The following is a 26,436-nucleotide window of genomic DNA, read 5'->3' as shown; positions in this document are numbered from 1 at the left end:
TGTCTTTGGGAGATGTTGGTTGGGGGGGATGGGAAGTGCAAGGGCATGGCACCTATGGGTGTGCGTCCTCTGTGGTTGCTCAGCCCCCAGCTGTGTTGGGGAACGGGTCCCAGGAGCTGGAGCTGTGGACCCAGCACTAGTGGACCCAGTGGTCTGGGCTGCAGGTAAAGAGGCTCCCCACGTGGCTGCACCGTTCAGGTTCAGCGGTGTGCTTGGGTTAGTCAGTCCCACTTATTTTTATTGCACGTGACCTCCATAGAGAATTTTCCAGCTGCTGGTTGCTTGTCAGTTACATTCTAATTTAGATTTGATGCTGTTTTGCCTTCATAGTAAAATCCTTTGTCTTTTCTCTACTCAGTGGAGTCTATCAAGAGGATAACCTGGGGGAAACAGACATTATGGACACCCCTGGGGATTGTGTCCATTGGAAACCAGCAGCGAGGACAGAGAATTGGGGACGAATCCAGTTGATTTCACTCAGCTCGTGGTGTCCCTGGACTACAATGGCCACTGATGTCAGTTTTGCTTCTTATAGTTACATATTGATTTTGTCAATTAATTGAGCAGCTACTCTGTGCCAGGCTCTGGGGATGCAGAGATTTATTCATTTCACGATTATTATTGAGTGCCTATTTTATGAACACTGATCCTGCCCTCCTGACACTTACATTCTACTAGGGAGATGGGCAGGAGACTGATACACAAACAAACTAATAAAAATAGAAGGTCTCCTGCAGTGATAAGAACCACGAAGAGAAATAAAACAGAGAGAGGGGATGGAGAGTTGTGGGAGAGAGGATGATGGGAGAAAAGGGCTATTTTAGGCCTTTTTAAAGAGGTGATGTTGGGTAGAGACCGGAAGGAAGAGAAAGGGCATCTGGGGGCCCCAGGGATGGGATCACGTCCCTGTGAGAAGTCACTGTGATCAGAGATCGAAGAAAGAGGGCCGGTTAGGGGCAGAGAAGAAGCTCTCTGTGTTCTTAGTGTGTTCTCAGTGTAAAGGGGTGCCAGTTGGGGGTTCCATAAATGAGGGCGGGGACAGGGCCTGGACTACACCATGGATATTGACTACAGAGCTCGTGAGTGAAGTCGGGGGTTGAGATGACTAAATACAGTCGTGTGGTGCGTGATACAGGCAAAAAGAGAAGGATGCTCAAGGCAAAGAAATATTGCAGAGGAAGGAGTGGTTAAATCTGTCGAAGTGGGGAAGGATCTTTCCTGGAAAGGCTTCAGAGAAGAGGTAACGCAGAGCAAGGTTTTGACGGATGAATAGGAGTTCGTGTACAGACCAAGTGAGGAAGGGGGAGTCTTCTTGGCAGAAGGAACACATGTGAAAAGCCAAGGAGGTTTATGTGAAAAAGTGTCGTGGACGCAGGGAAGGACCAGCAGGGGAGAAAGGAAGGCGAGTGGGACAGCGTCAGGGGGACTGAGAGCTTTGGTGAGTGAGCCTTTAACATCATGATTTCAAAGGGTAACTAGTACAGTTCATTATGCATCTTTCCTCTCTCTCTCAAGCATTTCAACTTGGAAGCGGGATTTACAAAGTGCCACTGAATAGTGTGAAATAGGAATTGCTTTTGCTGGTGATCAGAGAATATGCCCCACCCCCCAGAAAAATAGACGAAGGCTGGGATCCTCTTGGGATGTGCTCGGGGACCCACATCCTCTAAGCTGGGTGCTTTTTGCTTGCCTGGATGGAGCCCGTCATTAGGGTAGAGCCCAATGCCGTGTAATTAGAAATTCCACTTCTCAGCTCGAGGACCTGCCCAGCAACAGCCCCTCGGATGCTGGGTTCCAACAATCTTAGAAGCTGCTCGGGGCTTGGCTGTCACAGCCAAATGCCAAACCTGGTAATTACAAGGTAGCTTTGCAAGCACACACCTGTTCTGAAGGTGCAGGTAGGGCCTGCTGCCCCCTCACTGGAGCGTATGCCTCTGCACAGACCATCCCCAGGGATGCTGGGTGCACATGTGTGTTTATCCCCTGCCCCCATTCTCTCTCTTCACCCTCCCCCTTCCTTTCTTTCTAATCTGAACATTTCTTACTCTGTCTCTTTCTGAATGCCACATTTCTGACCATTTTGTCTCATGAGGCCACCTCTTCGGCTGTTTTACTAGGAGTGACCCCAGTGAACTGTGCTTTTCTCTGAAAACCAGAACCAGGAAAGTCTCACCCCTTTGGCTGTGTTGTGCTTCTTATCGTTCAGAAGAGACACTGCCCAGAAGGGCCCAGCTTGGAGGATGGGAGGATGCTGCTTGGCGGGGTGGGGTTTGGTGGTGGAGTTTTTCCCCAGGATCACTCATCAGATATTTTCCACTTGACATTCCTGGTTTATAGCCAGGCTAATTTAATTTCCAGCTGACAGGCGACTCCCCGCATGATGGTAATCTCAAATAGTTAATGGGCTAGAACAGGAGGCAGCCTTTCGAGTTGATTCTTGGGGGCTCTGCTCGGTGGCTTCCCAAGACTAATTTATCAGCCTGTTTTTCTTGGTTGGAGTGGATTGTTCAGCCTGGCACAGCTTTTGTGTCTCACTGCTTCTAAAAATGGATTGAGTCGTGACTTCTGCCCTCTGGACATTTAGAACCAGCTCGCTTTGCCTTCTACACACCTGGTCTGTTTAAAGGGAAGAAGGAGGGCAGAGCGGGTATAGACTCAGGTCAGCTCCTCTGTCCGAGATACCTGAAAACACCTTGTGAGAAATTCTGATTCTTTCCCTGGCAGGGTGGGTAGCAAGGCCTTCTGGGCGAGCCGTATAGAGCCGCCCTGGTCTGTGATGTTGGTCCTAGGATTGGAGGGCGAGTGCTTTTCCTCCTGCAGGACACTGGACTTTGGAGAGATTTCTTTACGAGACAGATACTGTTGAAAAAAACCAGGGCTAAAGCATACGATACAGAATAGGAAGAGTGACAGAGGAATTAGGGCTGTGCCTGGGGAAGGCTCGTCTGATGATTTTCAGTTTTGTGATCATTTGTTTCGGTGGGGTTGGGTGAAAAATGATCTCCTAAAATAAAGGCAAAAGGGCAGAAGTACAGGGAACCAGTGAGACATTTAGCTTTCACTTTCTAAATTATTCTCTCTGTCCATATATGTATGTTTATATATATATATTTATGTTTATTCCATTATAATTTTTACCCTTATAATTCCCCATTTATTTATTTTTTTATTGTCTGAAAAAGAGGGGAGATGGACGCCTCTTTAGAAAGGGGGTAGGTGATAATAGATGGGTCAGATGGGTCTGGGGAGACGGTTGCTGTATTTGAGCATTTTAATCCTGGAGGTCCTTAGAACTGCTGAGAACCGGGATGAATGTGACATTCGGAGTTGAACCTGCTGAAGCCCGAGTCCCTGCTTTGCCGTGGCCGGATCCTTGGGGCGACTCCATCTAACCTCCCTCAGCCTCATTCTCCTGGCTCTAGAGTGGAGCAAACACCCCTCGGAGAGCCTGGGTCCCCAGTCTTTTCTGGTGGATAAAGTGCCGCGCGGGTCTTAGAGTTGACCTTGTAACGGCCAAGGAAGAGAGAGACGCATCTTCTGATCACAAGGAGGCCTAGTCATTCTTGCCTGGAGGCAGACTGGCTTTCCTGTTGAGCATCACAGTGGGCAGTGTCTTTGTGGCTTTACAGGACCACGTGCAGACCACTGTCATGCCAGCTCATCATATCGATGTCACTCAAACACAGAGGCGTATCCCATTTGGAAGGTAGTTCAGGCAAAGCATTGGGGGGTGAGCGAAGCTTGGGGGTCCTAACTGTGATGCTGACCTCACAGGTGGATGGGGAACACGTGTCCACCGTGCTGAGTACGCTGACCGCCTAACACACCACCTCGTCTGGGCTTCTGATGGTCGAGCAGCTGGCTGGTGGCTGGCGCACTGCTGGTGAGCCATCTCGGGGCTCTCCACCTGGGCCCGTGGATGGCCCCCGCGGGTCTGTAATGCCCCTGAACCTGGGTGCTGAGGCTCATATGCATGTCGCACACGTGCACTCTAGCACCCAGCCCTTTTCCCAAATTCTCTGTAACCCCTAAAAGTGGAAGCACCCTGCTCTGAGGGCACAGCTCTGGGACTTGCAGCCTGTCAGTGAGGGTAACATTCTGTCATGATCATTAACTAGCCCCATTTCTGTTCTGAGTAAGAGGAAAACCCTCTCTCTTCAGAGGAAGCGGGGCCCCAGGAAAGGGGGTCCTTCCTTGGACAGACACTGTTTGTCTCGTAAAGAAATCTCTTGGAATTCCAGCTTCATGGAGACAGCTTAAGGAGATGCAGTATATATACAATGGAATATTACTCAGCCATAAAGAAGAATGAAGTTCTGCCATTTGCAGCAACATGGATGGACCTAGAGGGCGTTATGCTGAGTGAAATAAGTCAGAGAGAGAAAGACAAATACAGTATCATTTATATGTGGAATCTAAAAAAACAAACTAGTGAATATAACAAAACAGAAGCAGACTCACAGACACACTAGTGGTTCCCAGTGGGGAGAGGGGAGGGGGGAGGGGCAAGACAGGAGAAGGGGATGAAGAGGTACAAGCTACTATGTATAAAATAATCTACAAGGATACACTGTACAACACAGGGAATCTAGCCAATATATTTTTTTTAAATTTAATTAATTAATTTATTTATTTTTGGCTGTGTTGGGTCTTCGTTTCTGTGCAAGGGCTTCCTCTAGTTGCGGCAAGCGGGGGCCACTCTTCATCGCGGTGCGCGGGCCTCTCACTGTCGCGGCCTCTCTTGTTGCGGAGCACAGGCTCCAGACGCGCAGGCCCAGTAGTTGTGGCTCACGGGCCTAGTTGCTCCACGGCATGTGGGATCCTCCCAGACCAGGGCTCGAACCCGTGTCCCCTGCATTGGCAGGCAGATTCTCAACCACTGAGCCACCAGGGAAGCCCTAGCCAATATTTTATAATAACTTTAAGTGGAATATAATCTATGAAAATACTAAATCACTATGTTGTACACCTATAACTTATATAATATTATAAATCAACTATACTTCCATTTTAAAAAAAAAAGAAAAAGAAAAAAAGAAGATGGTTGGGGCATCAGCTCTGGGCACCTTTATACAGTGAGTTGATTCCACGCCTCTTTTTGTTACCTGGTCGTCCTACCTGCTTCCACGTGAGAAGTTAATCGATGTGCACTCAGCCAGCCCAGGGAAACAATGTCCTTGGAGGGGTTGGGGGGTTGATTAATTTCCCAAACGTGCTAATGGGGCAGCCGAGAGAGTGTCTCTTGTTCTCTCCTTTAGCGGGTGTTTGCTCACGGGCTTAATGCTGCGTGTTCCCAGCCCCGGATTTGGAAGTGGATTCATTTGGGAAAGTAGCAGCTTAAAGGTCTTTATTTGGTTTTGTGGGTGAATGGAGAACAGCGCTGAGTATCTCAGGGAGAGGCAGCCATTGTTCACAGCCCCTGGCCTCCGGCTGGCCTCCCAGGAAGGCTCCTACCCCACCCCAGGCTGGCCTGCCTGGACCCAGAAAACCTGTTCTAGCTTAGAAACTGGGGTGATGCTCACCTTCTCTCCATTTCTGCTTCTTACATACGGACACAAAAACCTAAACCCTCGTTTGTTTATAACATTTCTGGGATGAACACCGACCTTGTGTTTGGATTCTCACCCTGAACACTGTGTGGGAAGCTACAGTTTCTGTGGGTGAACTCAGAACGCAGAAGGACCCCGCCCTCAGTACATCTTGCTTAAAAACTGAAGGTCTTTCCTCGTCTCTAACCTGTTACCAGCTTTTCTTTTTTCCTTCCATCTGCGTGTCTTCGAATCAGCCGTTCTGTCATTTTCACCCCAACACCGCTTTCCCACTCAGATCTGCGGAACTGCATTTATTTTGTATCTGCCCTTCTTGAACACATACTCCAGGTGGCTTTTGAATGATACCGAAAGGGCCACAAACACATAAAATGTGAGAGTAAGACAGGAGAATCGATAGTTGGGCCATAAAATGGAGCCAGGAACTGGCCTAAGAAATGTCTCTCAAATGACAGTGGACATGACCCTCAGCTCCATGGCAGCCTTCACAGACAGACAAACCTCAGTTACACAAATCACTCAAACAAGCTGTTTGCTCAAAAGAAAGCATGACTGTTCTTGGTACTAAGTTGGGGAGGGGGTTATATAAAGAGGATGCTGTGGGGTAACAGCCACTGGCGTGGATAGCACTCTTATTTTTTCTTTTAATTTATTTTATTGAAGTATAGTTGATGTACAATGTTGTGTTAATTTCTGCGGTATAGCAAAGTGACTCAGTTATACATATCTATACATTCTTTTTCATATTCTTTTCCATTATGGTTTATCACAGGATATGGAATATAGTTCTCTGTGCTCTACAGTAGGACCTTGCTGTTTATCCATTCTATATGTAATAGTTTGCATCTGCTAATCCCAGCCTCCCACTCCATCCCTCCCCACCCCCTCCCCCTTGGCAACCACAAGTCTGTTCTCTATGTCTGTGAGTCTATTTCTGTTTCGTAGATAAGTTCATTTGTGTCATATTTCCGATTCCACAGATTAGTGATGTCATATGGTATTTGTCTTTCTTTCTGCCTTACTTCACTTAGGATGATCATCTCTAGGTCCATCCATGTTGCTGCAAATGACTTTTTTTATGGCTGAGTCCATTGTCTATTATGTACCACATCTTCTTTTGGCTAGCACTCTTATAAAAAGCACATGGCTAATCCAGCCTTTTTGGTAAAGGGTAATTTTCTAAAAGCAAAAGGTAAAATCAGGACTCTCATCCAGTTATAATGTAAGGATTATATTTCTTTAATGATCACGTGAAGGATTTTATTTTACTTATTATTGGGTTGGCCAAAAAGTTGGTTCGGGGTTTTCCATACGATGTTACAGGAAAAACGGAATGAACTTTTTGGCCAACCCAATATTAATGAGAACCAGACAGATGTTACCATTGGTCCAAAGGAGAAGTCAAAAGAACTTAAGTTTCCTTGACATAAAGGAGCATTGAGATGAATTACAAATAGGTGGAAACTGGCTTTTTCCATGTAGTGGGAGGTGGAGAAGGAGACCCACAGAAGTTCCACCGGAAAGCACTTATGTGCATGCCTGTGGTCAAGACTTACATTGCCTTGCTATGTTGTTGCCTATAATTTACAGAGTTGCAAAACATCTCAAAGGCAATAAAAAGGCTAGCTCCAGATAACACACGGCACAGTTTTCCGCTGGAGATATCCAGTAATCTTTTCTGCCTATTCCAAATTTCTTTACATCTTCTTGTGTCAGTCCTCAGTAGCCTCACGGAATTTATCATCAGCTAAAAGCCCAGATCTGTTTAAAATATGCTGCTGGGAAGCACAGTCACCCCCACTCCTGATACGTCTTGAAGCCACTCACCTCCCACGTTTGATGTGGCTTCTCATTGCCTCTGAGATCAAATCCAAATTCTGTCTGGCATTTGTTCGTTTATTCGTTTACCCTTCATGCATCTAAGAGCCATATATTTTGGCCACAGTGCAAATAAGGCAGAGCCCAGTCCTCAGCCCCCCTCGAAGTCTGTAAGAGCAGCTAGAGAAAGGTTATGCTGATGTTTGTGTGTGTGCACGCGTGCACGCATATGTGTATTTGCAGGGAGGGTGGTGGTCCTAAGAGGGGAGCAGAATTGCTAGCCCAGCCTGGGGAAGGAATGAGTGCCATAGGAATGTACTAGAAGGAGGAGGGCTCTGCTTGCCCATGGCTGGGGTGAAGGGTGAAAAAGGAAGGTAGGGGACATAGCATGTCCTTGGGAAAAAGCGGGGAGACACCTGGGCAGGGAGCTTGAATGTCATGTTCAACATCGTGAGAAGCTGTGAAGGTTTCTAGATTTGGCTTTTGGGAAGATGTCGGGGAAGCAGGGGTGGAGGGCTGAGCAGAGTGGAAAGGGGACCACTCCAGCCTGCTTTCCAATCTTTCTTGCCTTATTTCTCACCATTCCACAAACAAACAAACAAACTTCAGTCCAAGCCCAATGTTTCAATCACTGTCTTATGTTCCTACACTCGGGTATCTTTTGTTCTTGATGTCTTCACTTCCACCTGCCCTTGGGACCAGCTCAAGGAAGCTTTAGATGTCCCAAAGGACATGACTTCTGGGTGCTTCTTTTCCACATTTCAATGCAATATGTACTGGCAAAATTCCTGGATGTGGAATTTCTCTCCAAATACACAGTAAGCCCCTGGAGGGCAAGAATCATACCCATGAATGATAGCTACGTGCCATTTCACTGATTCCTTAACCATCCATGAGAGAGACTACGTCCACATTCCTAGTCTGTTTTCTTCTTGAGACCCAGGGGAGAGACATTTGGGGTATCTCACCCCACCATCATTTGATGAATGCAAATGAATTTTAATAATTTAAGTAAAATAATAAGTAGAATGACAATGAATAGACATCAGCTCATTAGAGTCATTCTTTTTTTTTTACTGTTGTTAACAGCGACCACTTATCATTTTGAGAGAAGGTGGTTTATTACCGGCCCCCAGAGGTGGTGCATCCAAAGTTCGAAAGTGAGAGGCGCTCATGGCTGGCTTCTGTCCCACAGGTGAAATAAGGAACTTGTTCTTTGCTGTAGCTTAGCACTCACGGTCGAGTCCTTCTTTATGTGTACGGCCTCGTAATGTAATTGTGTCACGTAATATAATGGGTAGGATGATACATAAATGTTGCTCTGGAATTAACTACTTTTAGCATTGGGATACTGAGATGATCACCACTTTCAAACCTGGCCCACGTGGTAATTTATTATCCCAGGTTGCCCCCAATTCTCTTTACATATTTGCATTGTGACCTCTAGTCATTAGCTTTAAGCACTGCTAGTTCATTTCCTTTCATTCATTCATTTATGTGTTCATTCATTCATTTATGTGTTCATTCATTCATTTATGTGTTCATTCTTCATTCATTTATGTGTTCATTCAGCAGATTATTTTCCAGTGCTTCCTATGCTGGGTGTTTTGCGGGGTTTTGTTCTTGTATTTCTTTTGAAGATAAAAATCTTTACAATTCACCGTCCATATAAATACAAAACAAAACATGGCGGGCCATAAGATTCAACCAAACATTTTGATCTTAGAAATCGTCATTAGGGCTTAAAAATAGTTACAGGGTTAGTTTTTCACTGGGGCTAATGCAGGGTAAAAGGCTAATCTTGCTTGTAATTCTTAGCAGCCCTCTCACTAACCATTTGGTTATTTGATCTCCCTGGCGCTTACAGTTTTGTTCCCTTGTGCGAGTTGTGGAGTGGGGGGAGGGAACGCTTTGTCTCAAGCACAGAAGAATCGCTGGAAATTTTAAGACTCACTGTCTATCAGGAAGTTCTCATAGAATTTGAACAATCTTGATGAGACGTGCTCAAGTAATACAGAACACTTGAGCAGAGCTTCAGCCTCCAAGACTTTCCATCTGTCCTATCTTTGGACATGAAACACACAAGCAAGTTGGACTTTATATAGTAATCTGTTACAGATGCACTGAGTTTTTATAAAAAATGGTGACCGTGATAATGAATGGATGCAACTTTCTTCTCCTGAAAACTGGCTCTGGAAAGCTTCCGTACTTCACAAGCTGAGAATCCCCAAAAGGGTAGGAGAGAGGGCACTTTGATGGGTGTCTTTATTTTATTTTTTTAATAAATTTATTTATTTATTATTTATTTATTTATTTTGGCTGCGTTGGGTCTTCGTTGCTGCGCACGGGCTTTCTCTAGTTGTGGCGGGCGTGGGCTACTCTTCCTTGCGGTGCGCGGGCTTCTCATTGCGGTGGCTTCTCTTGTTGCGGAGCACGGGCTCTAGGCGCATGGGCTTCAGTAGTTGTGGCACACGGACTTAGTTGCTACGCGGCATGTGGGATCTTCCCGGACCAGGGCTTGAACCTGTGTCCCCTGCATTGGGAGGCGGATTCTTAACCATTGTGCCACCAGGGAAGTCCTGATGGGTGTCTTCAGAGTTTGCATCGGCCTTGCCATGTCACTTCCTTTCTCTAGACACCTTCCGATCAGCTTCAAGCACTAGGTCAGACCAACTGGGAAGAAATAATTGCTGCTGATTATCGGCGTGCAAATAAGAAACTGCAGGGTTTTCTTTGTCAGCAGTGTCTCCAGGTTTATACACTCCCAAGGATGTTCTCTAGAAAGTACCTCTTTTCTTCTCTAAAATGTTCTCGAGCTATTTAAAGCCTGTGATAAGGGAAGTTTATTTGCTCTCCTTTCCCTTCAGTTTAGCTTAACTCAGACTTACGTCTGGGGTTTTTATTGACCTAATTTACTTTATACTTTATATCAACTTTTCAATTGATAACCATAAAGTGGAGTTCTGTTTGTAAAGTAGAAAGGGAGCAGGGAGAGGGATGGAGCCATTGTGTCTTGGACTTACGTCGAGGATTGACTGGGATTTCTCTCTCATCCCAAACTCCTACTGTCCCTGCAGTCAGGAGGCAGGAAGGTAATGGATTCTATCAACTCTTCATTCTGTGGATCTGGTTTCAGCAGTTGGGTTGTTTCTTTTCATCAGCCAGAGATGGACCCCTGCCCCTAAACGGGCTGTTTTACTTCATGTAAACCTCATTCTCTGTCATGGAAAGAAAGTAAGAAAGAAAGAGAGAGAGAGAGAGAAGGAGGAAGGAAGAAAGGAGAGAAGGAAAGAAGGAAAGAGAGAAGGATAGAAGGAAAGAAAGAGAGAAAGAAGGAAGGAAGCAAAGAAAGAGAGAGAGAGAGAGAGAAAGAAAGAACCCTCCAAAGTAGGATGTGTTCATATGAAAGACTGCCTCATTTCCTGCTCCTCTTTGGCTTGGATCATCACATCCGTTCAGTGATGTCAACCCAAGAAGGGGAGTTTGGTTTTTCTTGGTCTCCAAGGTCCTACCAGGGAACTAAGAAGGAAGGTCCAAACATGGGATCCTTCCTAGCACAAGTGAAGAATTTCAGGAAACAGAGACTCTTTCAAATATTTGTTTTACAGGAGACTTTGAATTTAAGAACCAATGTGGAATTTCTTTTTCCTTAGCAATATTTCCCTAGAAATATTCCTACTATTTAGAGCCATAAGTCAAAGGAGATAATAAAGAGGGGACATAAGTGGGGTTCATTCCACCTTACCCATAGGAAGGGCTTTGCTGCTTTAAGAGCTTATTCACGTATGAACTACATTTGAGTCTCATTTTTTTTTTAAAGCAGGACAAATATCTCCATTTTACAAATGCAGAGAGACAGCTCAGAGATGTTAGGCAACTTGCCTGAAGACACATAGCCTGACCTTGAACCCTACTTTCTATTCCACCAGGCACCAGGTTGCCTAATGAGTGAGTGCCTAGTTTTAGGATACCCTTGACATTGACTTCCACCTGAATTGCACTCTTGGGGTTGATCTGTACCCCCAAGGTACACTTTGAAGTACACTTTGTACCAATTCAGTCATCGAATATTTATATAGGTTCTCCTTTACCAACTTGTGCCAACCTATGGCTGGCTGGAGGAGGAGGAGGTGGCATGAGGGTGGGGAGGGAGAGATGGAGATTGTAAGGGTCCCCGTATAGAATTTTAGAGCCTAAGAACACCCTTTTAAACCAATCCATTATTTTTTTTTAATATTTATTTTGTTTATTATTTTTTATTTTTTGGCTGCATCGGGTCTTAGTTGTGATATGCAGGCTCTTTTGTTGAGGCGCGCGGGTGTCTCTCTAGTTGTGGGCCGCAGAGCACGTGGGCTCTGTAGTTTTCGGCACTCGGGCTCTCTAGTTGAGGCGTGAGAGCTCAGTAGTTGTGGCAGGTGGGCTCAGTTGCCCCGTGGCATGTGGGATCTTAGTTCCCCGACCAGGGATCGAACCCGTGTCCCCTGCATTGGAAGGCGGATTCTTTACCACTGCACCACCAGGGAAGTCCCCCAGTCCATTAATTTTTATACACAGGAAACTGAGCCCAAAGCTTTGAGTGCCTCGTCCAAGGTCTTAGGCTCTTGTCGGTGGCAGGGCAGGAACCAGAGCCCAGGGCTTCGTGTGCCCAGTGCCCACTGGGCTTTCGCTGGGCCAAGAAGTCCCCTCCCCTTGCCCTGGGAGAAGCGGGGGGGTGGGGGGTGGGGGGGGCAGGGGGCGGTGCTTCCCTGGTGGGGAAGTGATTTTCGTCCACGCTGTGTTGACGGGCGGTGTGGAATGGCTCAGAAGCTCTGGAGTAAGGGCCTGTTTACAAACATTTGCACCTCGTTGCCAAGGGCACAGGGTAGGCAGCCTTTCTTGGGATGAAGCAGGGAGCTGGGAGAGGATTTACCTGAGCCTGTGACACATACCAGCCCGTGTAACAGCCTGAGGGCTGGCCCTTTGTTGCCTGGGAGGTAACCCAGGCAGAGCTGGGGTCCCCAGCGCCCCAGGGAAAAGGAGCCGGTTCCAGACGGGAAGCCCGCACGGATCAGAGTTCATCCCTGATGAGCAGGTCAGGTCTACACAGGGAAGAATCTGCCAAAGCAGGAAAGAGCAGAACTGCTTCGGCGGCAGCCTTTCCTCCTCTGCATCTGGTGCCCTACTCTCCCCTTTCTGGGTCCTCTGCTCTGCCCTGCCTCTGCCCAATGGCAGGGCTGATTTTACTTTCTAGAGAGTGTGCTTCCCAGAAAACTTTTTTTCTTTCTTTCTATGGATGAAAAAAGTTTTTTTTCTTTTTCTTTTTTTTTTTTTTTTTTCAGGAAACGGGACACAGATTACTCTGATTTCACATGATTTGTGCCCGCACACAGTGAGGTCCAATAAACACGAGCAACGCCCCACAGAGCGCAGACACAAAAGGCTATTAGCTTTTAATTGAAACCCTCCCGCCACCCCCCCCATCCCCCCAGCCCCTTCCAGGAACAGGAACTCAGGCCTTTGTGAAGCAGGGTCTATAACAGAGGATTCTGCCAAAATGAAAGGAATCTTGAGTTGACCCAGAGGAGTGAGATGCTCTTTTGAGCCCCACCCCCTTATGGCATTCAAAGGCTTTTCATTTTCTGGGCAGTATTGAAATTCTAGGACAATGGAGGCCAAATCCTTGCAGTGGGGTTGGGGGCTGGGAGGGGAGAAAGGAGAGAGGGTTGGCCGAGGAGGGGACCTGGGGGAGTCCATCCTTTGTTATTTTTCTTCTTTCCTACCCATTACCTTAAAAAAAGAAAAAAAGAAATAAAGTAAAAAGACCCAGTAAACTTTATAATGAATAATGACATCACTTCCGGAAGGCGACTGCTCCGGGGGACCAGAGAGACGCGGAGAGCAACAGACTATTTACAATTTCATTTCAAATTATTTGAAACCCTCCCAGAGGAGTTCTTTGATATGCAAACATCTCGCCCAAATGGAGATAATTATTTATGGAGATGTGGCTCTTTGAAGGGGAGCTCCGATCTGGTGGGGCAGAGACTTCCTACAAAGGAAGAAGGTTCCAGATAAGAAGGGGCTGAGCTGATCCTCATCTTCCTCCCTCCCCCCCCTCCCCCCCGCCACAACTCCCCTGGGGAGAAAACTGCTTTAAAGAAGAAACTTCCCAGGGTTACAACTTACAGCTCGAGTTACAAGTCTCAGGAGCCGATGGTGTCTCCTTGTCCACAGTCAAGTTTACAGGAAGAGTTCCTTTCTCATCCCTGGGTGTCTCATCTTTCTGTCGGGATGGAAGCTACAAGGCTGGACCTTTGTCTTTGCACCCCCTCCCCCCGAAGTCCACTGTAATTTATAAGGTCACAAGGTAGAAAGGCACCTCCCCGGGGAAGAGTTTGGGGTGCATGTTCAGGGCTGGTAGATGGGCCTTCAGAAAAGGTGACAGCCGTGCGGCATCGGTGGTATCGTCGTGAGCACGGCCGCCCTCAGAGAAGGTGACACCAGCTTCCCGCACGCTTGTCACTACAGAAACCCCTCTGATTAGGACTCTAATGACCCTGGGGACTCCAGAGCACCCGCTAGCCTCTGGGGACGTGCGCCCTCTCCTCGCCCCCGAACCTGCCAGTGTCTGCCACCTTAAGGACTGTCCACAGCTTTGCAGTTTGCTCCTTGGCAATGTCCCCTCCCTGCGACCCCCCAGCTGCCCTTCTGCCCTTTTCAAGTTAGCCAGCTGAGTGCTTCCCCGGCCTCTGTGATAGGGAGATTGAGGCACTCATCTAACCTCAGCCTAACTGCCTTCCCTGGGGACCAGGCAGGGTGGGCCAGGCCTCTGGAGGAGGAAAGGATGAGGGAGGGGCTTGGGCAGCCGAGCAGTCAGATCCCAGTAACCCAAGGGCGTCCTTTCATAAAAGAAGACTTGTTATTTTTTGTTCGTTTTCTGAGTTTTTCTGGCATGTATTTTCAAGGCAGGAAGTTGGCTGTTTAGTCCCTGATCTTGCCTGTCACAGGTTAAGATGTGCTACCTTTGACAGCCCTCAGTGTTCCCTGGGAGGAAAGGGTTTTCTTTTTTCCTGAGTGGTCACAGGTGATGAAGGCACAGGTGCCGCGATCCCAGCATCCCAGGGAGAGCCCTCGACTGGAGCCGCAGAGGAAGGTGAGGGTTAGGAAAGGGTCCCCATGAGCGTGCTGCACCTGCGTTGAGGCCCGGGCTGAGGGTGCGAGGGTGTGCGACCCCATTCTTCCCAAGGAGGAAACCAGCCTTCACAGACAGGAAGCCAAGGAGAGATGGGATCTCAGGGTTGTTCGGGGTTGCTGCTTTTTTTTTTTTTAAAGCAGATTTTATTTATTTATTTTCTTAGAGCAGTTTTAGGGTCACAGCAAAATCAAGCAGAAAGCGCAGAGTTCCAGAAACCGAGCACCGGCGCATGAATTTGGGGTTCAACCCCATTCCCATAGGCCTCCTGCTCCCCCCGAAGCACAGCCTTCCCCCATCAGAGTGGTCCACTGGTTACGATGAGCTTACACTGACACATCAGTCGTCATCGCCCCAAGTCCATAGTTTACAGCAGGGCCCACCCTTGGAGATGTCGGTTCTGCGGGCTTGACAAACGCATAATGACACGTATCCGTCATGACGGTATCACTCGGTATTTTCACCGCCCTAAAAATCTTCTGTGCTCTACCTGTTCAGCCCCACCTCTCCCTGCATCTCTGGGGATCCCAGTGTTTTTGAGTTTTGCTGCTGATACTTGCGGGTTTATCAGCTGCTCAAAAAAAAGGCGGGGGGCGTCCTTATTCCCCACATGGATTTCGGACTGTGGAGGTTTATTTATTTAGTTGTTTGCAGGGTGGGGAGGAGAGGTGTAACCTTCCTAGAAATCCTGATTCTTCTGTGTGTAAAGGTTTCTCCTGGCTGCTCTGTTGTTTTTTGAATTCTCAGGGGCTGGGCGTGGGCTTTGGGAACAGCTAAAAGTGATGCGGCATTTCGGCTTCCTGGCCGGTTACCAACCTGACACCACAGTGGGATTGTCCTCAGAGCAGTTTATCAGAATGCCACCTCCTCTTCGGTGCTAATTCACAGAGCAGGAGGCTGAGGCCTGGAAAGGCAGGGATGTGGCCAGGGTTGTTCACCGTGAAAACTTGTAGCTTCTTTTTTTTTTTTTAAAGCAACAGTATATAGATCTGTGATGTCAAAATGTTTAAGTCTCTATTGACCATTTTCTCTTTTCAATCAAGATTTTCCTCCCAACGGCATCCAAACAAGGATTTGGGCAGCCTCGGGCTATTTGTAAGGGGATTTGCCTTGTGGAAGGAGTTTGCTTTAAGCTCTTCGTTGGAAAGGGGCAGCACAAGGGAAAGATTTGGGAGTGATAGAATTGGTCTGGATCTTGTTCGTGATGCTGGTTGTTAAAGATTTCTATGTATGTGTCTGAAGTCATGGAACTGGACACCAAGAATGATTATTTACTGTATGTAGGTTAAAAAGTAGATTTTTAGAATTAAGAAAAAAGATTGCTGTTGGAGGTCAGGAAACGTGCGGGTATTTCTTTTTATTGGGGTAGAGTTGATTCACGACGTTGTGTTAGTTTCAGGTTACAGCACAGTGACTTGCTTATACATGTATCTATATCTATCTATCTATATTCTTTTTCGGATTCTTTTCCCTTATAGGTTATTACAAAATATTGAGTAGAGTTCCCTGTGCTCTGCACTAGGTCCTTGTTGGTTATCTATTTTATTTATAATAGTGTGCATATGTGGGGTATTTCTGTAACCAAGCAAGAGGTCATTCTCCCCCCAGGAGAGGGAAACAGGGGGCCGGATGTTTCCCTGACTCTTCCTAGTTTTCCTCAATCCAAGGGGGAGATGGGCCCACCCCAACCCAATGTGGCTTGCAGCTTGTCCCCTCTCTGAAGTTCAAGTTCATTCACTTCCATCATCTGCTTTGTGTCAATGTCTTGGCATCTGTTCGGCTGTAGTGCATTGGGTTACACCCATTTCAATAACCTTCTTCTTTATTGTTGTGTAATTTGCCAGTTCAAACAATAAGTTCACTTGCTGGACCCTGGGAGGAGGCGTGCCATCTGAAGAAAGAAAAGAAGCAGAAAAAGAAAATTAGGGCAACCTTTGCTACTGGAGAACATCAGAATTATAAGGCTTTTAGAACTTCTCTGGTTCATTCAAAGTTTCTACGCATTTAGGCCCGAAGGTCTGTTTTTAAGAGTCTGCTCCCAGCAGTAACACATCAGAGCCCCATCGAGACTTGGGGTGATCAGCTGTAAAGGCTGGGCTTCTGCAAAGCCCGTGACAGTCAGTCCCCTGTGGGAGGCTGACTCCACAGGTCACCTCTCAGCCGCTCCTGAGTCTGGCGAAGCCCCGTACAGGTCAGCGCGGACCTGGGGCTGAGATTCTAAATCCTCACACCTGACTCTGGACATCCTCCATGTCAACCTGCCACAAGATTAGGAAAGAGGAAAATGGCCCAGTGGTCGTTTTGGCATCAATTCATCTTAGTTTCATTGGAGTTTTTAAAAATAAAGAGAACTTAGTTTTGTTTTAAGCCCTGAATTTGACAAAAGCATAAATCAGATAATTTGGGACTTGTACTATTCTTCACCTGTTTGTTTTTTTTCTTTCTTCTGTTTATGTTGATATTATCTAACTTTGGACGATGAAAGAGGTAGATGCATCTTTTAGTCTCTTATGCACACGAGTAGAGACAACCTTACATTTCTTCTACTTCCTTCAGTTTGCCTCATTTTGTTTTACTGGGAGCCCAATTTGTGTTCGATAATTAACTCTGTAGTGTGTATGTGTGTGGTGTGTGTGTGTGTGTGTGTGTGTATCTCTATGTGTATGCACACATGCATGTATTTAGGGGCAACAAACATCCTTTTCTTTATTTGCATTGAACCTGACTGTATTTTGTTTGTTCTGTTTGTTACATTCCTTCTCTGTAGTTTGTAGATCCCGGGGCGTCACCGTCACTCACTCTGGGGCCTGGTCTGCTTTCAGCGGGGAGGATATGACCCCGAGTTCTCTAGACTTCACTCCAGGCCTTTGACTCAAATCATGCCTTGGATTAGCGGAACAACTTTTGTTCTGTTCACAGTATTGTTTTCTCAATTTTTTTTCACCATGGGGGTCTCTGTCCCCACGCAGCACCCCCAGTAGATGCACATGGCATCAGCAGAATAAGTGGCTGAAGTGCACGGCAGCTGCCACCTCCACAGGTGCCCCAGGGGACGATTTCCGGTCTGGCTGCAGGTGGCATCATTGGAGAGACTCCCGTGACGGGACCGCACCCACACAGGCCTGATTCGGTGGGTCTGGGGCTGGGCCCAGGCGTCCAATTCCTGGCACCCTTGGCATCCAGCGTGAATCTGGCCACCACTGAGAGGCACATCACTCTCCTGTGAATTTCATGAAACACGTTGAAAGCCTGAAACGCCCCCTGTAAACCCACCAGTTTCCCAAGTTCCTGCTCCGTGGCCCAGCTTTTAGAGGGCCCTGGTGCTCCCGGAAGGTCACCGGGCTGGTCATCGCAGGCCTGAATGTCGTGAGGGTCACCCGACACCTCTGCTCAGTATGTCCTCGGCTTGTCCCGAGGGAAGCTTCTGGTGGGTGTGAGCATGCGTCTTCTTGAGACTTGCACCCCACTGTCTTCACAAGCACCCATGGGGGACGTGCCAGGTGTTGAAGAGGTGTCCCTTCCCACCCACGTGGTGGAAGAGGGGAGGAGGGGGCTGGGGGATGGCGCTGGCAGAAGGAGCTGCTGCCACCGTCCTGACCTCCCAGCCCCGTCCTGATCTCCCAGCCCCTTCCCATGCAGTTATCCGCGGGCGTGTGTTACCCTGAGATATCCATTGTTTCGAAATCTGACTGATCTTTGAACAATCATGATGGTAGTCGTGTGATTCTGGCCCTGGAATACCTATTATTAAGATGCTAATCTCTGAATGAGAAGAAGAAATACAGGTTATCTCTTTAGAGAGAGGAGAGGTGTGTGGCTCTTTGTAAATTTCATCACAGTAAGAAAAACAAAGAAGGCTGGGGCGGCGGTTGTGATGAGGGGCGTCAGAGGACCTGACTCTGGGTCTCAGCTCTCGGCCTGGAGGCCGGGGACCCTCCCCGTCAGCCCCAGCTCCTTCCTCAGTAAGTTGGGGCCTGGCAATGCCTCCTCAAAGGCTTGTGCGAGGGATTAGATCAGATGGTGTGTGTGAGAGTTTCTCTGGGACCCCCAAGAGCGCCGCATAATTATTAGCTGTGACTGTCAGTTTGGGAAACTGGCTTTCCTGGTGAGCTGCTCAGTTAAGCTGCAGCCTCCCTGCTGGCTCAGGAGACCAGCCTGGGGCTGGAGCCGCCTCTGGAGGGATGGGCGCGCAGGGTCCACATGCGGGGGTCACCCTCGGCCATGTCCTTTCTTCTCCGAGCCACTGCTCTGCTCCGAGAGGTCCTGAGTGTTGGGACAGGAGAGCCTGGCCAGTGAAGGGCGGGGAGGCGGAAGCTGGGCCCAGGAAGTGAATGGTAAGGGCTTTGCTCTGGGACTAGGTGGCGGGGGTGGGAGAAGAGCTGATAAGGTGAGAAAGGGGACTTGCCTGTAACCGCCCGGAAGGCTCTGCCAGGAGCTCTCCGCACACTTCTCGGGCCGTGCTGTGTTCCCCGCTGGATGGACCCACAGGGCTGTGCTGGGGAGATGCCCAGCTCTGTCTGAGCCCAGGGCCTGGGTAGGGGAGGAAGAATAATTTTCTCTCCACCCTTCTAGAGCTGAGACCCCCTCACTCCCTGTAATAAAAGACAGTCAACACAAGAAGAACAAACAAGTTTAATAACATGTGTACCTCCTGTGTATGTGGGAGATACCCAGGAGACCTGAGCAACTCTTAGAAATGGCCCAAGCCGCCATCTTAAACACCATCTCCAGCTGAAGACAAAACAAGATTTTGGAGGGGGGAGGCCAGTTCTGGGAGGTGGTGGGGAAAAGCCCAGTAGATAAGGGTACAGTTGTTAGGCAGATTTAACTCCTGATACGAGTTTCTAGAGACGTACCTGTTCTTCTCTTCCTGGTACACAGAGGAAGACACTCTTACATTTCCCTTATACATGTACATTTCTCTTACTAAAGGGTAACTTTTACTGGTTTTCAGAGCTTTTCTACGTCTGCTGTTTCTTAAAAATAATCAGCCTAAAATAACCCTTATGCCAAAGAGACATATTTCGGGTGGCGTATTCGGCTCCCTTCCCGCCCCCCCGCCACGGAAGTGCCCCCGGAAACCGGCAGAAGGGGTTCAGAAGGCACCTGCCGAAATGATGGAGAACCCCGTGGTGCACTCACCCACCAGCTCCTCGGTGTCTGCACCAAGTACGCCCCGAGGAGACTGACCGTGGAGCCTGCAGTGGTCGGGGGCTGAGGCTTGGTGTCAGCAATTTCCCTGGCTGTTATTGGATAATCAGAGAAAGTCTGAGTGCTTTCTGACATATGTGTGCAAACTCTGGACCATCCTGGGGAGGCGGGGTCCCTTGGAGCTGGTACCCCAGGATGGCGAGGGTGACCGGTGGGTGGTCCAACCCAAGAATCTGCCCACGGTTCAGGGATTCTTTGTTTATGGCCGAGGGGGCTGTGCCTTTGGACCAGAAGACGGTGAGAATTTCCCATCCTTTTCTGCTAGTCCTGGTACGCGCTTTCTTATTTGGCCATTTTGTCCCATGACCACCAGGCCCTTGTTTTAGGACGTTGAGGGGACGCAGGCCGCAGAAGTTCAGAGATGGTTCTGGAGCCCAGGCAGGCTGAGAGCCACGTCCGCTGTTCCTGCAGCTTTGCCGCTCCCGGGGGCCGTCCCCATGGCCCCTCTGCGGGGTAGATCCGAGGGAGTGACCAGTCTCCGTGTGCAGACCTTGCTTCCTTACACCCTTTCCCGGACGCTGTCAACAGAAGGGAATTGACAACATTTCCTTGGCACCCACGCTTGGTCACAAGGAGTGTCACAGCCCTTCCAGGAACCCTGGGTGGTGGGCATCATCCTTTATCTCATGGATCAAATGAGAAAACTGAGGCATGGACAGGTGAGGGGCGCATCCCTCAATCAAGGGGGTGCTGAGACTCAGACCGGAGGCTGGACTTCGGCGCCCACGCCAGGTCAGACGGACCCTCTGAAGACAGACCCCAAACCCACTCCATCTGCCCTGGCCCTGGAGAACTTGGCGGGTTGGGTTTCCTTCAGTCATAGCGGTATAGCACTTGGATGCTGAATACTAAACCCTTTCTTGTAGACTCAGTCTAGGTGCAAATGGCTGAACACTGGAAACAACTCGGACTTGAGCAAACTCGACCTGCTTTTGAGTGAAATGCAAAATAAGTTGAGAGCCGGGCCCCTCTTTAATCCTTCATCACATTAGCCTGATGACATGGCTACGTTTGTCTAAGTGGTTAATGGGCAAAGTGGGTCAATCCAGCTTTAGCTTAAGCCGGGGGCAGCTGCAGGGCTGCAAGACAGTCCTTTGGGGAGAAGCCTGCTTCCTCTAACTTGCTATGAAGGAGGAACCCGTTGCCCTTTCTGCCGCTTGCAATAGAGTTTATATCGTCATTTCTATAAATGTCTCCCTAGAGGGATTTTGGTCTCAGTAGATTAGGGATGGCTTGAAGCTGGAAGTTCAGAATGTCCTACTGAGAGGTAAATATTTGGTCAAAAATGACGTGGAAATTGTCTTTTTTCCAATTCCTGGGCCCAGGTTGGAATCAATCAGAAATCTCTATCCCATAGCAAATGGAAGATTGTACATCTGTGACCACTACTTAGTGTCCGATTGGGTAACACATCTCCTTCTGATGTACACACACCAACGTGTACACATGCATGCTCAGCGTGGTCCTACTGTGTGCTGTAAACTGTGTACTGAACACGGTCATAATGATCATAATAACGGAGTAGTAGCCGCAGCTAGTGAATATCGAATATATAACGTATGCCAGGCACGTTCAAAGCATATCGTGATCATTAATTGTCTTAATCCTCATTAAACTCCCATAAGGTTGGTATTATCATCTTTATTCTTACAGCTGAGGAGAGAAGGCCAGAAAGTAAGTTGCTGAAAATGAGACAGCTTATAAGTGACCGAGCTGGGATTTGAACCCAGGCGGTCTGATGCCCAAGCCCACGGTGCTTAAATGTTAAGCTAAATGCTTCCATTTTACAAACCCCGCAACAACCGAATGCAGTGGGTGGAAATCATTCCCGTTTCACATATTCGGATGCTGAAACTCAGGGAGCAAATCAGGCGCAGTCTTATATCATTGATTCCTGTGATTTTTAGTGCTAATCACCACACAAAACTGCTTTTTGGTCCAAATATCATGTCCTATCTTTCCTGTAGGTTATAGCAGTTTTGCCTACATAGTTATGTTTAAATTATGCTAAGATAGATATCATACAAGTCTCCCTGCCTATGCCAGGCACTTTTCTAAGCTGTTGAGGTATATTAATACGTTTAGTCATCACAACAACCGTAGGAGATCGGTAGTAGTATTATTTCCCATTAAGTGCATCCACGAGGAACCAGGGGTGCACAGCCTTGCGTCCGTGCGACTTCTCGGCGATCACGGTCACACGTGTATTAAGTGGAGCGGTCGGTACCTCACCTCAGGCTCCGGGTCTGTAAGACCCTCCCTCTCCCGGGAAGGAGCTCGCGGTGGCAATCCGGGGAAGGCGCTCAGTCTTCAGGCTCTAACGTGCCTTTCTGCTCCGCCCAGGGACCTGATGCCGAGGACCCTGGAGGGGCAGATCACCATGGAGAAGACGCCCAGCTACTTCGTGACGCGCGAGGCGCCCGCGCGCATCTCGGCCATGTCCAAGGACACGAAGCTCCTGGTGGTGGTGCGGGACCCGGTGACCAGGGCCGTCTCGGACTACACGCAGACGCTGTCCAAGCGGCCCGACATCCCCAGCTTCGAGAGCCTGGCCTTCAGGAACCGGACGGCGGGCCTCGTGGACCGGGCGTGGAGCGCCATCCAGATCGGCCTGTACGCCGACCACCTGGAGCGCTGGCTGCGCCACTTCCCCGCCCGCCAGCTGCTCTTCGTGAGCGGCGAGCGGCTGGTGCGCGACCCGGCCGGCGAGCTGGGCCGCGTGCAGGACTTCCTGGGCCTCAAGCGCATCATCTCCGACAAGCACTTCTACTTCAACCAGACCAAGGGCTTCCCCTGCCTCAAGAAGGCCGAGGGCAGCGGCCGCCCTCACTGCCTGGGCAAGACCAAGGGCAGACCCCACCCCGAGATCGACGGCCAGGTCCTGCGGCGGCTGCGCGACTTCTACCGGCCCTTCAACCGCAAGTTCTACCAGATGACGGGCCACGACTTCGGCTGGGACTGATCAGACCCTCCCGCCCCCACCCCCCCGCCTCCCCTACCCGGGGCTTAGGAAATATTGAGAGAGATTATATGTATGTAAAATGTACAGAAATCTATTTTATAATAATTTATTTTTAATTCATAAGCAATTAATTCACTAAGCTGCCTAGCCACGCTCTTTAGAGAGTCACATAATCTGTTAACATTCCAAAGTGTTTCTAATATTTTCTTCTTGTCTTCACAATGGATGGTGCTTCCTTTTTTTTTTTTTTCTTTCTTTCTACCCATTGTATTTCAAAAGAAGAAAAGCACAACTTGAGATTTTTGTTGTTACGGGTATGCAGCCTTCGATTGCTGTCTGGATGCACTTGCCCACCTCCTCATATGGAAGCTTCCATCTCCCTTCCTGCCTGGGCACCTCTGGGAGCTCTGGGCCGCCAGACCTTCACATAGCAGCTTTCTCGCTGACGTGCTGACACATCCAAGGGCGTAGACTCCAAACCACAGCGCTCGGTTTTCCCCCCAAGTCCGCTCAGCACACAGGGGAATCACTACCTTGGCAGGGACCTCCACATCCTTTTAGAGTCTGCCTGTCAGGGCCCTTGACTTTACCTTTTGATTCTGAAGGATGCCCCTGCCTCATCTTCTGCCCCATCCCTGGTTCAATAACCGGCTTGAAGTGTATGCAAATATTAGTCCCCACTTCTGCAGGTCCCGTGTGTGAGATGCTCGGCTGCTGCTTTAGAAATAAAGACGATCCCTTCTAATTTGCATGCGAGTGCATCGTGTTCCGTTCTCCAGGCAGACGGTTCTGCTCTGACACACCAAAGAATCCCCTAGGCCAGCAGAGCCACCGGATCGAACCAAGGGTGCCAGGCGTCGAGACCTGCAGGGGTCAGGTTCATCCCATGCCATCTGAGTCTACCAGGGTGCCACTAGGTGCAGAGCCAGCCCCTGTTTGGTGTCTGGAACTCCCCTCCCTGGAATTCCTAGCTCATCTCAGACAACACGCTCTGTAGCCAACAGCCAGACAGCGAGAACCAGGAGAGGCTCTTGTAAAAAGAGACTGGGAACGCTGGCCCGTGTTGCCTATAAGCGCACGAGCCTGTGCCGCTGTCCCTTGTTTTAGCCAGGCCCTGGCAGAAGGGGTGCCCGCACTGTTGCTGCTGACGCAGAATGCTCTCCCCTACCTCTCCGTGGAGGGGGCAGTGGAGGGGTCATTTGTGATGACCAGCTAGTGGCAGTTGGGTAACCGTATAGCAATATCAAAGAACTGTCATTTGTGTTATACTTTCACTAAGGAATATATGGGAAGATATTGTCAAAATGGTTGGGTTGTGATATTTACAAAGGACACTTTGGTATGTTCTGTGGGATAACTCGCTCGCCAGTGAAACAAAACACTGGTCTTTACGGGATGTCTTATGGATAATCTGGTCTGTCTTTGCCCACACGTTTTAGCCCCGACGTAGCTAGTTCGTGCTTAGCTGCAAAGCTAAGGTATAGGAGGATGGGCACGAGAACGTGGAGGCGGGAGCTCTGTGCATTCCTGAGATGCTGTGTGCATTTCATAGCTTTGTTACTGCCTCTACCAAGCCATGTAGAACCTGCACTTAGGGGAACGCCCATAATCATGGCATGGCTCTTCCCTCTTGCTGCTTGGGTGTCAAAGACATCTTCATAAGGGTGCTAATTGATCGTGCATTTCTCCAATCAGAAGGCTCATTAGAAATAAAACTGGAAACACCTCTTTTCCATTACAGCATAACATCGCTCAAAGTCAAAGCCAGCCCACATCTGCCACCTGATCCGGCCCTGTCCGCTTTCTGTCCACTCTCGTGCTCTGACATGGTGCGTGATGTCAACTTGCAAAAAAAGTTCAGAGAAGGGTTTGCCACAAAGCAGCGGGGAAATGCACATGAACTTTTCCTTCCCCTCCAGGTCCCTGCTTGTCTTTCTAAGCTGGACCATTTTCGATTAAGTTGTTTATTCCCTGCCTTAAAACTGAAACAGGAAATCCTCAGAGAGAAGGAGGGTCATTTAGTCATGAACACTGAAGTGAATCAAGATTCTATTCTGGGTCAAATCCTTGAATCCAAACAGATGTCGATAATTAGCACTGAAGGACTAGAGCGAGTTTTTCTGTGGAAGACAAATAAATCAGACTTCCTGTGCATCTCTTCCGAGGAGTCTGACGGCTTACGGTTCCTGACGGCTCCTGACTCAGCATCGGCCCCAAGGTTACACCCCATCGCGTGATACTTATTACAGGGCACACGTGTCTTCCTCCTGGAGAAGTTGGACAATACATAAAATTAGGACTTGACTTTCTTCCTGTTCTAGCCATCTGCACGACCACCGACTTAACCTTTTAGCTGCTAGAAGACAAACACCATTTCTGGTTTGGCAATTTGTCCTAACACATTTTGGGTTTCTTCCGGATTACAGGAAAAGCTCTGATATTCATGGGGTACTTGATTCCACTCAGTTTGTTTAAAAACAAACAAAAAGGTTAACAAAAGGTTTGGAGGTTGTTATTGTTCCTGTCGAGCCCATGCTGTCTTTGAGGTGTTCGTACTTGGTAAGTGGTACCTGGAAGGGTGATTAGGTGTAGTGACTGCATCATAAACGTTTAATTGGAAGATGAAGGAAGAGAAGTTGTCTTCTTCATGGGATCCTCCTACGAAGTCATTTTGAGTGACAGGTACATTATAGGCCTTTGGAGAAACACAGTTTCAGATCCTATCAGGATATTTTCATGAGAAAGGAAAATGGAAGGTTCCGCTAAACTAGAAACACATAGTGTCTAAAATGCTGACATGGAAGTCAATGTCCTTTTTCTTTTCAGTTGATCAAGAAAGATGGTCAGTAAAACTTCAAGGTGTGGTTAGATTTTTTTTTTTCACTTTTGTAACATTAATTTATGACTGAGTTTCATTCAGCCCAGTAATCTGGAATACTGCAAATTCTAGCAGTGTGTCCTCTATAACCTGGATGTTAGAATAACCAATATGTACAAAAAGAAAAAAAAATAAATCAAGTATTTTGTCCTATGTATAACACAAATTAATTTTACACAGAGAAAGATGTTTCTAGGAAAATGAAATTCTGGTAATTCATACTCTTTCTTTTTATGAACAAATAAAATATATTTTACCAACTTGTGGGTAATTCTGTGTTTTATTATATGTTGTGGATGGGCAAGGGGATGGTATTTGATTGAATAACTAATCACATGCATGCACACACACAAAAGTATTCCAAAGGCACGCCGATCTTTCATATTTTAAAAGATTTGATCCAAAATCCAAATAGTCTGCAAGTATTTGGGGTAGATTTTTTGTAAATGAGTCTGAAGGCTGCAAGATCAGTGAGCGGGCTCCTGCCCGCTGGAGACTGTCCATGGGACCCCAAGAACACCATGTGCTACAACTTCAGTGCCTCAGGTTCTGGCCAGGGTGGGTGTGAGGGGCTGTCATGCGTGGGCATGTGTCACACTATGGGTGCCATGTAGCAGGGCACTGTTGCCTGGGTGATTTGGGGAAAGGCAGCATTCCCTTCTCACATTTTCAGAGTATTCTCACGTCAGTCATTTGGAGTTCCTTGTCTTTGGGACGGAGTGGAAAAGGGTTTGGACAAGAGGGCATTTCCGTATCTGTTTTCTCTTGACATAGCACACCACCTGCACCGTTATGGATTATTATTTACTACTTTAAACATATGATTCATTCTTTCACTTAATTTTTT

At 48.1% G+C, this 26,436-nt stretch overlaps 1 protein-coding gene across 1 annotated transcript in view; it reads left to right on the top strand.

Annotated features, from left to right (window-relative positions):
* The window catches only part of HS3ST3B1 (heparan sulfate-glucosamine 3-sulfotransferase 3B1), a 42,265-nt gene extending 16,500 nt beyond the window's left edge, over positions 1-25,765 (top strand). The window contains exon 2 of the mRNA XM_061175624.1: positions 22,093-25,765. Within this exon, the coding sequence (XP_061031607.1) occupies positions 22,093-22,711 (619 nt within the window). The 3' untranslated portion in view covers positions 22,712-25,765. The remainder of the gene's footprint in view (positions 1-22,092) is intronic.
* Positions 25,766-26,436: the final 671 nt, after the last annotated feature.

The sequence above is a fragment of the Eubalaena glacialis genome, chromosome 19, assembly GCF_028564815.1.
Source record: "Eubalaena glacialis isolate mEubGla1 chromosome 19, mEubGla1.1.hap2.+ XY, whole genome shotgun sequence".
NCBI lineage: Eukaryota > Metazoa > Chordata > Mammalia > Artiodactyla > Balaenidae > Eubalaena > Eubalaena glacialis.
The sequence above is the reverse complement of the archived record's forward strand: the minus strand, read 5'-3'. Positions and strand labels throughout refer to the sequence as shown.